This window comes from Rhinoraja longicauda, chromosome 5 (genome assembly GCF_053455715.1).
Source record: "Rhinoraja longicauda isolate Sanriku21f chromosome 5, sRhiLon1.1, whole genome shotgun sequence".
In the NCBI taxonomy this organism is placed as follows: Eukaryota; Metazoa; Chordata; class Chondrichthyes; order Rajiformes; family Arhynchobatidae; genus Rhinoraja; species Rhinoraja longicauda.
Window position 1 is genome coordinate 50,035,582 of NC_135957.1, and position 16,326 is coordinate 50,051,907.

Below are 16,326 nucleotides of genomic sequence, written 5' to 3' on the forward strand. Positions count from 1 at the left end.
CAAAAATTGATTTAATTAAATAATTAACAAAATGCAAAATCCAAGTTTATGAAAGGAAATCCAATTTAAAGAGAGATTTTTATTACAAAAATGAATTGGAAAACATCAAATGCCAAAGCTTCATTTTATGTAAAGCTATTCCTACGCAGACTACAAAGTCAATAAAACATTCCAATAGCAATTTTATGAAAAAACTCAGCAGCAAAATATCAATTGACCACAGCAAACCAACAAGGTGAAAATTAAACTTCACTTCTCAATATCTCAAAACTATGGGTCAGTGATGTGTACAACTTTCAGGATTCCCCTTCCAGACCACATTTGCTGTAATGGATTCCACACTCTCTTAAATTGAATAGGGTCAAACTTGGATGTTTTTTTCCCTCAAGTCTGCACATGGCTTGTAACATCACATTTGGTTAGGGTAACCGGGATGGGTAATCAGAACAACCAAAATACATTAGTTAGATCACATCTCAATTTAGTCTGTACATTATGCCTACAAATTTCCTTATTTGCACCCCAGAATTAATATTTGAGAAGATATTTATAAATTCTGATCTGTTTAGCTGTACTTCAATTGGATTGTAGGTGGCCGATATTAAGTTTGCCAGAGCTTTTTATTCAACAACTGGATTGTATCTGCACATGTGCCGCTCAGCTGCGCAATTCCTCCAGAGGGCAGTAGAACCACATTGAAGTGTAAAGAAGAAAAACAATTGTTAAAACACTTCAACTGATCAGCCAGTGAGAGAGATTGTTTGTACGACAATAAACTATACATTTTAGAATTAATATTTCTTGGCTCTATAGATATTGCAATTTTTTTTATTGCTAACTGATACTACTTGTGAATTTTTCAAACAGCTGAGTTTGATACTTATCCACCACTATCAAGTTTGAACCATTTGGATCAAAATTAATTTGGAAATAGCTGATGCCATTAGTGTTTTTGAACAATACCTTTATGTTTATTTTCTGCTTCACTTTTCACAGCCTCTGCATTAGATGCCGGGATGGATTGCTGCAAAGTACATAAAATTACATGCAATTAATGATTGTGTGTAAATCAAAGTAGCTAAAATTGCATTCTAATCAATATTTTGAGAGTAGCTCCATTATCATTCAACACACAAAGTCATTCTTCAATGAAATTGGCTCAGTGGCTACTTATTCCTGGAATTTTCAATTAAGTTGGTCTATTTACTCATTTACTTTCCCTGGTAAGATTCAAGAATTAAAATTTAACAACATTTTTGAACCGATTACTTATCAACAACTGACATGTCTGTTGACATGCAGAAAATCTCTGTCCTACATAAAGCCAATCCAAAGGCTTCCGGTTGTTTAGCATTTGTCACTATGTCCCAATGTAGGTAACAATTGCAGACAGCATATCTTTACATGCATGTCTCCTAATTTGCTGAATGCACAATATAGTTTTGATGTTAAATCTCACTGTACTCCTTCATTGGGATTTCCCTCAGCAAGGAGACAGATGCCAGATGCAGAAAGCAGAAACAGTTAAGACAATCGTATGTAATCCTATGAGTGATCACTTTCATTCTAGTGAGCAAAAACCAAGAGGTAGGCTTAATCACAACTGGCATTGATGCAAACTAAATAAATGGCAATCAAACAATCACGTGCAATCTCGTAGCGAGGAGACAGAAAACATTATTATTTAGAAGAGAATATATTTGTTTGCATCTGCAGTCATCGATCTGTCAATTGATAATGTAGTCTATCAAAGCACAAAATGCCATGCTGCCAGATTGCTCCAACTTAGCTGGTCCCATTTGCTTGTAAAAAGAAAAAGACACAAAGTGCTGGAGTAACTCAGCAGGTCAGGCAGGATCTATAGATAACACGGATAAGTGATATTTCAGGCCTGGATGCTTCTTCAGAGGGTCCCGACCCAAAACATCACCTATCCATGTTCTCTAGATTTGCTGCCTGATCCGCTGAGTTACTCCAGTACTGTGTGTCTTTTTTTGCAATCCAGTATCAGCAGTTTGTTTCCCCATTTGCCTGTGCCTTGTCCATATCCCTCAACCTTTTCTATCCATATATCTATCCAAATTTTTTTTAATATAGTTATTGTCCCTGCTTCGACTACTGTATCTGTAAAATACTTCATAAATAAATGAGTCAGCCAGTTTGCAAGCTGCAAAGTCACATGATTAACAATGTGCAAATAACTTAAATCTTTAATAATTAATGCAAACTGATTGTTGTAGATAACAGAAAAAATACTTGGGGCTCACCTTTTCCGATTTTTTATCCTCCAATTCCAAATTAGGCAATCGTGATTTTAGCTTTACAGATCCTTCCTTAAATATATCTCCAAATCCCAAACCACGAATTTTTTTTGGCTGAGATGTTGCACCTGTTCCTGCTGTGCACTCGTTTCCTGTAATGTCTAACGGTGATGTTGGTGATGAAGGTCCCACCTCGATCGAATCCTTGACGGTCACGTCTAAAGTAATCAGAAACAAATCTGTTCACGCGGTCACTGCTATTAATGTAACAAATTGCGCCTCAAATACTGAATATACAGAAAATAATCCGTCAGCAAATCAATTCACAAGGCTGAAAACTTCACTTTATCATAAATTATAGAACTCTATTTTAAAGGTCCAGAATTCTGCAAGCTAAGATATTCTTCACACACGAGGATTATACAAATTACAAGGCTCAAGAAAGCCAACATTCGTTTGAGGTGCTTGCTTCTCCCTCAGAATAGCACAGCATGGCAGTGCACTTTCTCCAGTGTCAGCAGAAATGACGATGGGGAGAAGGATGGTAGTCATGAATTATCATCTTGTGTAATCCTTGTTTTAAGAATAAAGACAATTGGACATATCATATCATATCATATCATATATCTACAGCCGGAAACAGGCCTTTTCGGCCCTCCAAGTCCGTGCCGCCCAGTGATCCCCGTACATTAACACTATCCTACACCCACTAGGGACAATTTTTACATTTACCCAGCCAATTAACCTACATACCTGTACGTCTTTGGAGTTAGATAACCTTCAGTTTTAGCAAATTCCTTGAAGTTGAATGACCAAGAAATGCACCAAGCAAAATTATTTGTAAATAATCTATGGCTGATTGCTTGGGGAAGTCTTTCCAAGCCTAAACTTTCTAAAAACACAAGTCATCTTGTCTGAACAATCCCAACTCTGGTAAATACAAGAAATGTAGAATATGATCATTGGGCAGCATTGAGCTTGGCCAAACTTCTCCATTCACACACGTCAGCATTTTGTCAAGACAGAAGGAATGACAAGCACGTGGAAGGAAGTTGGCACGAATCCCTGGAAACATACACCCAGAAAAATCACCACATTCACACACAGAACATAACAAGCACGAAAAAAGGCCCTTTAGCCCTCAATGACAGTGCCGAACATGTGCATGTTTGACACAGTCATGCCGAGGCCAATTCTAATCTGCCATATTTTTATCTTTATTCAATTAAATTATGAAAAATGAAAATAATTTAGAATTCAAAACAGGTCTTAATAAGAAAATTCATTTAGTTTTGGTATATCCATCAATCCCACGGTGATCTGTTTGAGTAAATGTAGGGGGGGGAGGGTTGAATATCTTGGCCAGAACTCTTACCCTTCCATTGAAGAGAGCAACAAAACAAAAACTCAAGAGTTCCACGAGAAGTGCAAAGTCTTCACTGCAAAGTCCGATTTATTTATTTATTTATCAATGTAAATCATTACAAAATCTCTGTGTTTGATCTGTATCTATCGGCTGCTTCACAAAATAATTCCAGAAATTATTACTCCTTAAAGAATTCTGATTGCTTGCTAAAAAAAGCTTCACCCAAAATATTCAGCCATTCAGGCAGCATCCACTACGAGAGAAAATTATTTGACATTTAATGATTCCTTCCAGAAATACCTTCTCTCACCACAGATGTCACAGCAATTCTGTAATTACACATTTCCAACATTTGCAGTTTTTCAAAAACATTTACCTGGCTCACTTAACGCCTCATTTGCTTCTCCATCGTCATTCTGATCGATCAATTCCTTTACAAAATTGCATGGAAATAATCCAGTTTTCTCATTCAAGAGTCCCTTCCACCAGCCTTCTTCTACCTAGAAGATAAAAATCAAATGAAAACTTATAAATAGGGATTAACAAGTGCAAGATGACTGGTGTGGCATTAATTATCATAGTTAGGGGCGGCACGATGTCGTAGCGGTAGAGTTGCTGCCTTACAGCGCTTGTGGCGACAGAGACCCGGGTTCGATCCCGACTACGGGTGCTGTCTGTACGGAGTTTGTACGTTCTCCCCGTGACCGCGTGGGTTTTCTCAGAGATCTTTGGTTTCCTCCCACACTCCAAAGTGCACAGGTATGTAGGTTATTTGGCTTGGTGAATGTGTAAATTGTCCCGAGTGTATGTAGGGTAGCGTTAATGTGCGGGAATTGCTGGTCGGAGCGGACTCGGTGGGCCAAAGGGTCTGTTTCCGCGCTGTATCTCTAAAACTAAATCTGTATTGCAGGTTACCTCCCAGGAACATACAAATCAGGAGAAATTGTACCAGAGTAGCATTAAATATGATTTATCTGACCACATCGAGCACCATGTAATGAACAACAAGTCTACGTTAATCTTTCACAAATTATTTAACAAGGTGTTTTTAACAACTGTAAAATATAGTAAATGCTGAAGTCAGAAATAGTAACAACTGAACAGCCACAGCTTCCTTGAAGAGAAACAAACTTAACATGTCAGGCAACTTCCCTTTCTTAAGAGTTAAAAATATAATGGAAGTCAGTGGTAACATGAACCCAACTAGCTCTTCAGCAACAACATTTCTCAGCCAATCCTTGCGGCAGACTTACTAACATTCTTGCTGGCAACTTATGGCCAATACAAAAATGCCACATCACCAGTTCCCATAGCAGAAATGCACCAATAAACCAACAGCTCACAAATCAGCTGCCTCCAGCAGTAAAATGAAAAGTTCCATCTTAGCTCCAAAGAAATATTGCTATGCACAAATATGAAGCTCGTGCTTACCAAAATAAATGATCATCATAATCTCCCTTCAGCCTTACTATTATTCTTATTACTCCATTTTCCTTTTGTTCCCAAGTCAAAACATATTTATAGCAATATACAAAAATGTGATTTGATCTGCCTGTATGCATAATGCAATATTTCAGCACAGTATCCCCTACTAAAAGACCAATATATTTTTGCCCCAACTGCCCCCAAATTGATTGCATCAGTATTAAGATTATTTTAAACTGTGAGGAATCCAAAAAAAAGCGAAATTTCACCAAATTTAAATTTAATTGCAGAATTTGGTCACGCCAAGGTAGCAACTACCCATCTGAACAAAGTAGACAAAGTTCATTGATGTTAGTATAAGAAGATAACTGCAGATGCTGGTACAAATCAAAGGTTTTTATTCACAAAATGCTGGAGTAACTCAGCAGGTCAGGCAGCATCTCGGGAGAGAAGGAATGGGTGACGTTTCGGGTCGAGACCCTTCTTCAGACTGATGTCAGGGGGGGCGGGACAAAGGAAGGATATAGGTGGAGACAGGAAGATAGAGGGAGATCTGGGAAGGAGGAGGGGACGGGGGGGACAGAGGAACTATCTAAAGTTGGAGAAGTCGATGTTCATACCACTGGGCTGCAAACTGCCCAGGCGAAATTGACGTTAGCGTTGACATTAGCGTTGGTGCGTTGAGGCTGATGTGAAGAATCTGGTTGGCAAAAGTTAGTTTCACACTTGCCAGCTGTATCAACCGTTTCTCATCTTCATGCCAAACTAGTTGCTCGCAGCAATGCGTGAAGGAGAGCCAAAGGGCTTCCCTCCTTCAGTGCTTGCGCTCTCCTACAGCAAATTCACTGTTGCATCCCATGTGGGAGCAGATGGAAACCAAGAACAGGATGACATTCAACTCGCAAGATCTACCATTTCCACAGCTTTGGGAAATAATCCCGTTGGCTTTTGGGTACCTTGGGAAGGAGGGCCGAGGGGAGTAATTCCTGACCAAAAGAATCCTGAGTGAAATCCAAAGGCAAATTGGTACCTAACTAGGTCATCTTTCAGAAACTCCTGTCAGCAGCAAACAATGCTCTATATTGCCTGGGGCACAACTGATGAGGCACAGGGGGGAGCTCTGATATTTGGGTGCTCCAGAATCTCCATAAACTCCAATCTCTCCAGTGGCATTAACATGTCCTGGGATACAGCATTTAACAGTGATAACCTAACTTGTTAGGCATTGCGAATGGAAGCCAAAGCTTAGGGTGGCGCAGCAGTGGAGTTGCTGCCTTACAGCGCCACAGACCCAGGTTCGATCCTGACTACAGGAGTCATCTGTGCAGAGTTTGTATGTTGTCCCTGTGACCTGTATTGCTTTTCTCCAGGACCTCCGGTTTCCTCCCACACTCCAAAGACCACTACAGGTTTGTAGACTAATTGGCTGGGTAAAAATTATAAAATTGTCCCTAGGATAGTGTTAGTGTGCGAGGATCACTGGTCGGCGCGAACTCAATGGGCTGATGGGCCTGTTTCCACACTGTATCTGTAAACTAACCTAAACTATCTTCACCAGAAGCACCACTACACTCTAGAGTCTACTATCACCACCTTGATCACAGTCCCCAACCAGCAGGAAGCTGCCTCAACACAGTCCAACAGCTTCATTGTCTGCTGGGCATTTGGGAGATTTTGCTCAACAAGTGAACTGAATTCTTAGCACCAGGCACAGAAGTATAATAGAAAAAGATGCTATTGTGCTGAGTGGATCACTCTGGGCACAAATGTGTTGATTTCTGCTGAGGAGATCAGAAGCAATACATGATCAACATGTTTGCTCCACTGAGGAAGTCACTCCTCTCTATGAAATAGACAATAGGTGCAGGAGTAGGCCATTCAGCCCTTCGAGCCAGCACCGCCATTCAATGCGATCATGGCTGATCACTCTCAATCAGTACCCCGTTCCTGCCTTCTCCCCATACCCCCTCACTCCGCTATCCTTAAGAGCTCTATACAGCTCTCTCTTGAAAGCATCCAACGAACTGGCCTCCACTGCCTTCTGAGGCAGAGAATTCCACACCTTCACCACTCTCTGACTGAAAAAGTTCTTCCTCATCTCCGTTCTAAATGGCCTACCCCTTATTCTTAAACTGTGGCCCCTTGTTCTGGACTCCCCCAACATTGGGAACATGTTTCCTGCCTCTAATGTGTCCAATCCCCTAATTATCTTATATGTTTCAATAAGATCCCCCCTCATCCTTCTAAATTCCAGTGTATACAAGCCTAATTGCTCCAGCCTTTCAACATACGACAGTCCCGCCATTCCGGGAATTAACCTAGTGAACCTACGCTGCACGCCCTCAATAGCAAGAATATCCTTCCTCAAATTTGGAGACCAAAACTGCACACAGTACTCCAGGTGCGGTCTCACCAGGGCCCGGTACAACTGTAGAAGGACCTCTTTGCTCCTATACTCAACTCCTCTTATTATGAAGGCCAACATTCCATTGGCTTTCTTCACTGCCTGCTGTACCTGCATACTTCCTTTCAGTGACTGATGCACTAGGACACCCAGATCTCGTTGAACATCCCCTCTTCCTAACTTGACACCATTCAGATAATAATCTGCCTTTCTATTCTTACTTCCAAAGTGAATAACCTCACACTTATCTACATTAAACTGCATCTGCCATGTATCCGCCCACTCACACAACCTGTCCAAGTCACCCTGCAGCCTTATTGCATCTTCCTCACAATTCACACTACCCCCCAGCTTAGTATCATCTGCAAATTTGCTAATGGTACTTTTAATCCCTTCATCTAAGTCATTAATGTATATCGTAAATAGCTGGGGTCCCAGCACCGAACCTTGCGAAATAATTGATAAATGCCTTTCAATCCAAAAGAGACCACTTGGCTCATGAACAAGTATATTCCCAACACCACTCTACCACAGAGATGAACGATTAGTTCCTGAAAGAGCAAAATATTGCATCATCAAAATTCCCAAATTATGATGCACGACATCAATGCAAGAAATGGGTAAAGTGTAAGATACAGCGCACATCACAACACAGAAAACTACTGAAAACGGACAGATGTCATGAGGTGCATTTCTGTCAAGACCCCTTTATTCTGTTATTTTCTGAACAAAACAATTCCTGAAGAGATTTCATCTTAAGACATTATGAAGGTGCAACTTTCTTAACAGCATTTGCAACACCTGAAATAGAACACAGAATTTCATTGCATGTGACAAAAAAGCCATTCAAATCAGATCGAGTACCTATTGTAACTAGATCATTTGCAGAATTTAATCAGCGAAGTTTCTCTATAAAAAGCAGAAAAGCCATCCTTGAATAGGCATCAACCGTACTGCCCAACTGGCCAACTGTGGATCAGCTCCAATGAAGAACCAATGTACAGGATTTGAATTGCTTTCTTTGGCTTCCTACTGTATACATTAACAAATCATCCTTATTATTAGTGCTGACAAGATTACATTCAACATGATGCAGCTTTTCTTTACAGATTATTCTCAGGAAAGCCAATTGCTTAAATGGTGACAATTAATTTTAGAACAGGGGATGCAAATTATGCTATCCAAATTAATCATTGCTCTTGTTCGATAGCTCCTCCAAGTGTGTTCATAATTTAGCCTTCATCAGCTGAGGGCAGCCAATATGAATTATAAGGGTTCTTTCTTCTGTTCAGTCTGATGCCTTGAAACTCGTGGGATGAGAAGTATATGTTCAGGCCAATGTGACTAGTAGGCCTGGCTTGACAGTGGTGCATTTAGAAGGAATGCAACAATAGAATTTACACAAGACTGATGGAGGAAAAACAAAATTTTGATTTGTTCCACTGGTAAATACTTAATTGCTTGCAAAGTTATGGATGCTTGAAATGTCATTGCTAAAAAAACAGGTGAAAATGTAAAACCCTAAGCAGTTGTTTGATTTGCCAAGCAGCAACAAAAAAAATTCGGTCCCACCTTCAGAAGTGTCAATGTATTATTAATGCATGAACAAACAAGGCTTATATATTGACTTTATATTTCTGGTCCAGGAGTGGACATGAAACCATGACCTTATGATTCAGAGAATAGGTATGAAGATGACACAAAGTCTGGCTTTTCTAGATTCCTAAACCACTGGGATCTGTTTTGGGGTAAGGATGAATTGTACAAAAGGGATGGGTTGCACCTCAACAGGCAGGGGACCAGCATTCTGGCAGGCAGGTTAGCCACTGCTACACCGGTGGTTTTAAACTAAATAATGGGGGCAGGGGGGGGGGTTTCAAATGGGATAGAAAAGTATGGAATTAAAGGGAAAGAGAGTATAGGAAAAGTTAAGAAAGACCCCAGAATTAACGGGACAGAAAGCTCACGAAGAAATAGGTGAGAATGGCCAAGTGTAATAGGAATCGATGTGAAAGATGAAATGAGAAAAGGATTAAAAGTACTATATATGAATACGCGAAGTATAAGAAGTAAAGTGGATGTGCTTGAGGCTCAGTTAGAGATTGGTAGATATGTCATTGTGAGGATTACAGAGACGTGGCTGCCGAAGGATCAGGACTGGGAACTGAATATTCAGGGTTATACGTCCTATAGAAAGGACAAGCAGGTGGGCAGAGGAGGTGGGGTAGCTCTGTTGGTGAGGGATGATATTCAGACCCTTGCGAGGGGTGACATAAGGATTGATGATGTAGTCACTGTGGATAGAGTTGAGGAATTGTAAAGGTAATTAGACACTATTGGGAGTTATCTACAGACCCCCAAACAGTAGCCTGGATATAGGGTGTAAGTTGCAGCAGGGGTTAAAATTGGCATGTAACAAAGGTAATGCTACTGTGGTTATGGGGGATTTCAATATGCAAGTAGACTGGAAAAATCAGGTTGGTGCTGGATCCCAAGAAAGGGAGTTTGTAGAGTGCCTCCGAGATGGATTCTTAGAGCAGCTTGTACAAAAGCCTGCCAGGGAGAAGGCAATTTTGGATTTCGTGTTGTCCAATGAACCAGATAAGGGAACTCAAGGGAAAGGAACCGCTTGGAGGTAGTGCCCATAATATGATTGGTTTTAGTCTGCATTTTGGGAGGGAGAAGGTTAAACCAGGAATGTCAGTGTTGCAGTTGAACAGAGTGAACTATGAAGGCATGACAGAGGAGTCGGCCAAGGTCGAATGGAAAAGGATCCCAGCAGGAATGATGGTGGAACAGCAATGGCAGGAATTTCTGGGCATAATCCAGAAGACGCAGGATCATTTCATTCCAAAGAGGAAGAAAGATTCTAAGGGGAATAAGAGGCAACCGTAGCTGACAAGGGAAGTTAGAGATGGAATAAAACTAAAAGAAAAGATGTATAACATAGCAAAGAGTAGCAGGAAGCCAGAGGATTGGGCAACTTTCAAAGGACAAAAGAAGGTAGCAAAAAGGGCAATACGGGCTGAAAAGATGACGGACGAAGTAAAGCTGGCCAAGAATATAAAGAAGGACAGTAAAAGCTTCTTTAGGTATGTTAAGAGAAAAAGATTAGTAAAGACAAATGTCCCTTGAAGGCAGAAACGGGTGAAATTATTATGGGTAACAAGGAAATGGCAGAAGAATTGAACAGGTACTTCGGATCTGTCCACTAAGGAAGACACAAACAATCTCCCACTTGTACGAGAGGACAGAGGATCTAGGGAGACAGAGGAACTGAAAGAAATTTGCATTAGGCGAGAAATAGTATTGGGTAGACTGATGGGACTGAAGGCTGATAAATCCCCAGGACCTGATGGTCTGCATCCCAAGGTACTCGAGGTGGCTCTAGAAATAGTGGACACATTGGTGATCATTTTCCAATGTTCAATAGATTCAGGATCAGTTCCTGTGGATTGGAGGGTAACTAATGTTATCCCACTTCTCAAGAAAGGAGCGAGAGAGAAAACAGGGAATTATAGACCAGTTAGCCTGACATCGGGGGTGGGGAAGATGCTGGAGTCAATTATTAAAGAGGTAATAATGGCGCATTTGGATAGCAGTAAAAGGATTGGTCCAAGTCAGCATGGATTTATGAAGGGGAAATCCTGCTTGACTAATCTTCTGGAATTTTTTGAGGATGTGATAAGTAAAATGGATGAAGGAGAGCCAGTGGATGTAGTGTATCTAGACTTTCAGAAAACTTTTGATAAGGTACCACACGGGAGATTGGTGAGCAAAATTAGACCACATGGTATTGGGGGTAGGGTATTGACATGGATAAAGAATTGGTTGGCAGACAGGAAGCAAAGAGTAGGAATAAACGGGTCCTTTTCAGAATGGCAGGCAGTGGCGAGTGGAGTGTCGCAAGGCTCAGTGCTAGGGCCGCAACTATTTACAATATATTAATGATTTGGATGATGGAATTAGAAGTAACAATAGCAAGTTTGCAGATGACACAAAGCTGGGTGGCAGTGTGAACTGCGAAGAGGATGTTAGGAGGTTGCAGGGTGACTTGGACAGGTTGAGTGAGTGGGCAGATGTAGTATAATGTAGATAAATGTGAGGTTATCGACTTTGGCGGCAAAAACAAGGAGGTAGATTATTATCTCAATGGTGTCAGATTAGGTAAAGGGGAGGTGCAACGAGACCTGGGTGTCCTTGTGCACCAGTCACTGAAGGTAAGCGTGCAAGTACAGCAGGCAGTGAAGAAAGCTAATGGCATGTTGGCCTTCAGAACGAGAGGATTTGAGTATAGGAGTAAAGAGGTCCTTCTGCAGTTGTATAGGGCCCTGATGAGACCACATCTGGAGTGTTGCATGCGATTTTGGTCTCCTAATTTTGAGGAAGGACATCCTTGTTATTGAGGCAGTGCAGCGTATGTTCACGAGGTTAATCCCCAGGATGGCGGGACTGTCATATGAGGAAAGATTGGAACGACTGGGCTTGTATTCACTGGAGTTTAGAAGGATGAGAGGGGATCTTATAGAGACGTATAAAATTATAAAATGACTGAACAAACTAGATGCAAGAAAAATGTTCGCAATGTTGGGGGAGTCTAGAACTAGGGGCCACGTCTAAGAATAAAGGGGAGGCTATTTAAAACTGAGGTGAGAAGAAACTTTTTCACCCAGATAGTTGTGAATTTGTGGAATTCTCTGCCACAGAAGGCAGTGGAACTAATTCACTGGATGAATTTAAAAGAGAGTTAGATAGAGCTCTAGGGGCTAGTGGAATCAAGGGATATGGGGAGAAGGCAGGCACAGGTTACTGATTGTGGATGATCAGCCATGATCACAATGAATGGCGGTGCTGGCTCGAAGGGTCAAATGGCCTCCTCCTGCACCTATTTTCTAGGTTTCTATGTTTCCTTTTCAGCAGCACAACAAACACTAAAGTAGGATTTAATCCGCACTTTGCTCAAATCCAATAATGTCATGTTTACATTCAGCTGGTTCAGAGTCAGGGCAAACATTAAACTACTTTGAACCAATGCCAAACTTGTATGAATGCCCTCTTGGAGAGGAAACAAATGCTTTCCTCAGAAACATGCATTGAAAGCATTTGTAACGTTTGAACCAGTACAATTACCCTCAATCATTATTGCTTTGAGACCAGGAGATAAATAGCAATTTTCCTTGAGATCACACAACATAAATCAGTGACTTCACAAGAGTCAACCAGCGTTTGGAAAAAAAAGATAAACTGATGATGAAACAAAAAAAAATGCTTGCACGACATCAACAAGCCAAATCAGGAATGACACCAGCAATGCAGCAAGATGGAAAAGCACACTTTCTACACCAACCATACACTTTGAATTTTGTTTTCACTCAATTTGCCGTTTCACATAAGTTGCACCGTTGCCCCAGCTAACCACCTACCCACAGACAAACCTTTCCAATCTTTCATTTCCTTATGAGAACAACGTGATTTGACTTTGCCAAATGAAGTAAGTTGCAAACGTAAGCAAGATACCATGTCTTATAATTAAATAACTACAAATAAAAGGCCTAGATGCTTGTACAATTTATATTTTAAGGCCTACAAGTAGCAATTTCTAGTTTTAGGCCTACAACCTCGGGAGCCTGCAGACTTAACATCGTGGAGCTTGCTGCAGGAACTTCGAGCGCCCCGATCACAGGAGCTTTGATCGCTGGCTGGGGGAGCTTCGATCGCCCCGACTGCGGATGTTTCAACTGCTTTTTTTGGTATGACTGAATGGCAAATCAAATTCCTTGTATGTTCTTACATACTTGGCTCATAAATTCTTTGTATCTTGTATCTAACTGCGTGACCTTTCTATTCAAATCCATATTTGCAAAATACCAACTATTTTTTCCTACTAGTCAGGCTTATCAAAGGCATTAGCAGGAATTCTTGAACCAGTTTGGCAGCATTCACTTTGTCTTGCACTTAAAAATAGTTGTACGCATAGTGGAATTGAGAAAGAAGCAAAAAACAAGCTGCTTGACAAACTCAGTGTGTCACGCAGCATTTCTGAAGGCAATTGAAGGTCAAGACTTTGGGTCAAGTCCCTGCATCAGGACAGAGTAAAGGGGAGACATCCAGTATAAAGAGGTGAGTGGGAGAGGTGAAGCCAGAGTAGTAACTGCTAGGTGCATCCAGGTGAGGAGGAGGTACTGTGCAGATAGAGCTGGGTGGAGGAAGGGGGGAGGAGTAGGGATGTGACAAGTGCAAACAAAAGGTTGCAGGTTATGGAATCTGATAAGAAAGAAAGATGATGAGTGGAACAACTAAGACAGGGATGGTGAGCAGATGGGAACTAATGGGAGGGATGGTGGATCCACCCAGTGAGTGTCGTAGTTTGAACCCAGTGGAGGAGGGGAAATAAACTGGGTAACAGGAGGTTGGGAGGGATGTTTTGAAAGAAGGTGGTGTGTGAGGATCTAGGGAAAATCAACAGGAGACAGATACGATCGGGTGCAGGCTTCATGAAATTGGAGAATTCAATGTTCTGTTGGGTCGGAGTCATCCCAGTTGGAAACTCTTTTGCATTTGACCTCAAGCTGGTAGTGGAGGGCCAGACTAGAGCTTAGCCGTATTCTACTCAACAGCTGAGTTTTGCTCAACAGCTTGGGCTAATAGCTGCCACACCAAACGAGTTGACACTGTCCTTAACTCTGCAATGCCGGTCATCACATGGACGCTTAAGTCAACACCTTTGCAGTGGCTCCCTGTCCTCTCACACATCGCCCCTCCCAGCATACGCAGAAGGGAGAGGATGTTGAAAGATTGGTGCATCATCGAGGCTAACCCTGACCTTCCCATCCATGCTGACTTGAACTATCTGCCCAACATGCGCCTGAAGTCCTGCAAACCCTTCTGGTCCTCAGCCAAATCCCTGGAAGACTTTAACCCCTTGACTGAGTGGCGCAGAGTCTGGAAAGATGCCAACACCAACAACGGGGAGGTCATCACAGACCCCACAGTGAAACCACCGGGATTTGACCTTCATCCCGAACAGGATCTGCACCCTCCATGCAAGAACAGCCCATCACCTGCACAAGTGGGGGATGACAGGCAGCCCTGCTTGCGACTGCTGATATCCAAACCACACCATCCCACACATCGTGAATGACTGCTCACTGAGGCTTTTCCCTGGTGGCATCAGGGCCATCCACCCAGCAACTGATGCTGCCCTGGCCTGGATGTCTACCCTTGACCTACAACTTTAGGCTGTGCACGCCATACGCAAGAAGAAGAAGTGGAGGGGATGGAGGATCGACAGTTCTAGGAGAGGAGTTAAATTGGATTTATTCACAAATGCTGGAGTAACTCAGCAGGTCAGGCAGCATCTCAGGAGAGAATGGGTGACGTTTCAGGTCGAGACCCTTCTTCAGTCTGAAGAAGGGTCTCGACCCGAAACGTCACCCATTCCTTCACTCCTGAGATGCTGCCTGACCTGCTGAGTTACTCCAGCATTTTGTGAATAAATACCTTCGATTTGTACCAGCATCTGCAGTTATTTTCTTACAGTTAAATTGGATTGTTACCAGGAACTCATCATGACATTTCAAACAGACACAAGTACTTGGTAAATTGATAATCTAGAATACAGTTGCGCTTCGTCTTTGTCAAGAGGTTCCCACCCCACCAGTTTCCGCACCCAGCACATCATTCTTCGTAATTTCTGCCAGTTAAAACACAATTCCATCACCAGTCACATTTTCCACTCCCCACCCTGCAGGGACCACTCTTTCCATGACCACCTGATTCACTCATCCTTTCCAACTATCCTTGCCCATCCTGCAGTACTTTTCCCTGCAGCCATAGGAGGTCTAACATCAGAGTCTACACTTTGTCCCTCACCTCCACCCAGAGAGATGAACAGCTCTTCCAGGAGAGACCAAAATTCACCTGCACCTGCTCCAACCTGTCTGTTGTGTTCAGTGCTCTCACTGTGGCCTACTCTACATCAGCAAAACCAAGGGCAAATTAGATTACTACTTTGCCAAGCACCTTTGCTCTGCCCACATTATTCATTCGAGCTCCTGGTTGCCAGTCATTTTAACACAATTCCTTTTCCCTACAAAAATCTGCCCGTCCTCGGTCTCGCCCATAGAAACATCGAAAATAGGTGCAGGAGGAGGCCATTCGGCCCATCGACCACTTTCAGGACAAGACCAAAAGAACACTTGAGGGGCAGCACCTCATATTTCATCTGGCCCATCTACAACCCAACAGCCTGAACATTGAATTCCCCAATTTCAGATAATCTACACCCCCCTCCCTCTCCTCCTGATCAAATCAGGTCCTCTCATATGGTCCCTTCTTTGCAAACATCTTCTCAATGGTTCCTTATTGTCAAGTATGCACAGCAGTGAAATTCTTTTGCAGTCACAAAGCAAAGTCGCCATATTTTGGCACCCTTTCCATAGAAAAAGCAGACCCCTGTTGCCCACGTTTCTTCCTCCTTCATCACCAACTATTACACTCACAACATACTACGTCCTATATTCCCTCCCACCACTATTCCCATCTGCTCAGTACCCCCTTCTCTACTTCCACCCAGCATATTACTTCCTTATCAGATTCCATAAACTGCAACCCTTTGCTGTCTTAACTAATCATCTTCCTACATCTGTCACCGTCTCCACCCTTTCATTCTCCATCTGCCCAACAACCACATTTCATCTGAATCCACTTATTAGTTTCCAGCTCCTGCCTCACCCACACTTCTTTATAATGGCCACCTCCCCTTTGCCTCCACAGATGCTCCTGGCCCATAATTTTATCCAAAAGCACATTTCCTGCTGCTGATTCCAGCTGTCTCATTTCTCTTCAGTTCTCTATATGTGGGCAATGGA

General features: G+C 42.2%; 1 protein-coding gene across 4 annotated transcripts in view; it reads right to left on the reverse strand.

Annotated features, from left to right (window-relative positions):
* Positions 1 to 16,326, reverse strand: part of cd2ap (CD2-associated protein) — a 122,131-nt gene that overhangs the window by 40,522 nt on the left and 65,283 nt on the right. For all 4 annotated transcript variants that reach the window (XM_078400154.1, XM_078400153.1, XM_078400152.1 and 1 more), the window contains 3 exons: positions 4,004 to 4,127; positions 2,268 to 2,479; positions 964 to 1,024 (listed from right to left, as the gene is read on the reverse strand). In XM_078400154.1, the coding sequence (XP_078256280.1) occupies positions 964 to 1,024; positions 2,268 to 2,479; positions 4,004 to 4,127 (397 nt within the window). The remainder of the gene's footprint in view (positions 1 to 963; positions 1,025 to 2,267; positions 2,480 to 4,003; positions 4,128 to 16,326) is intronic.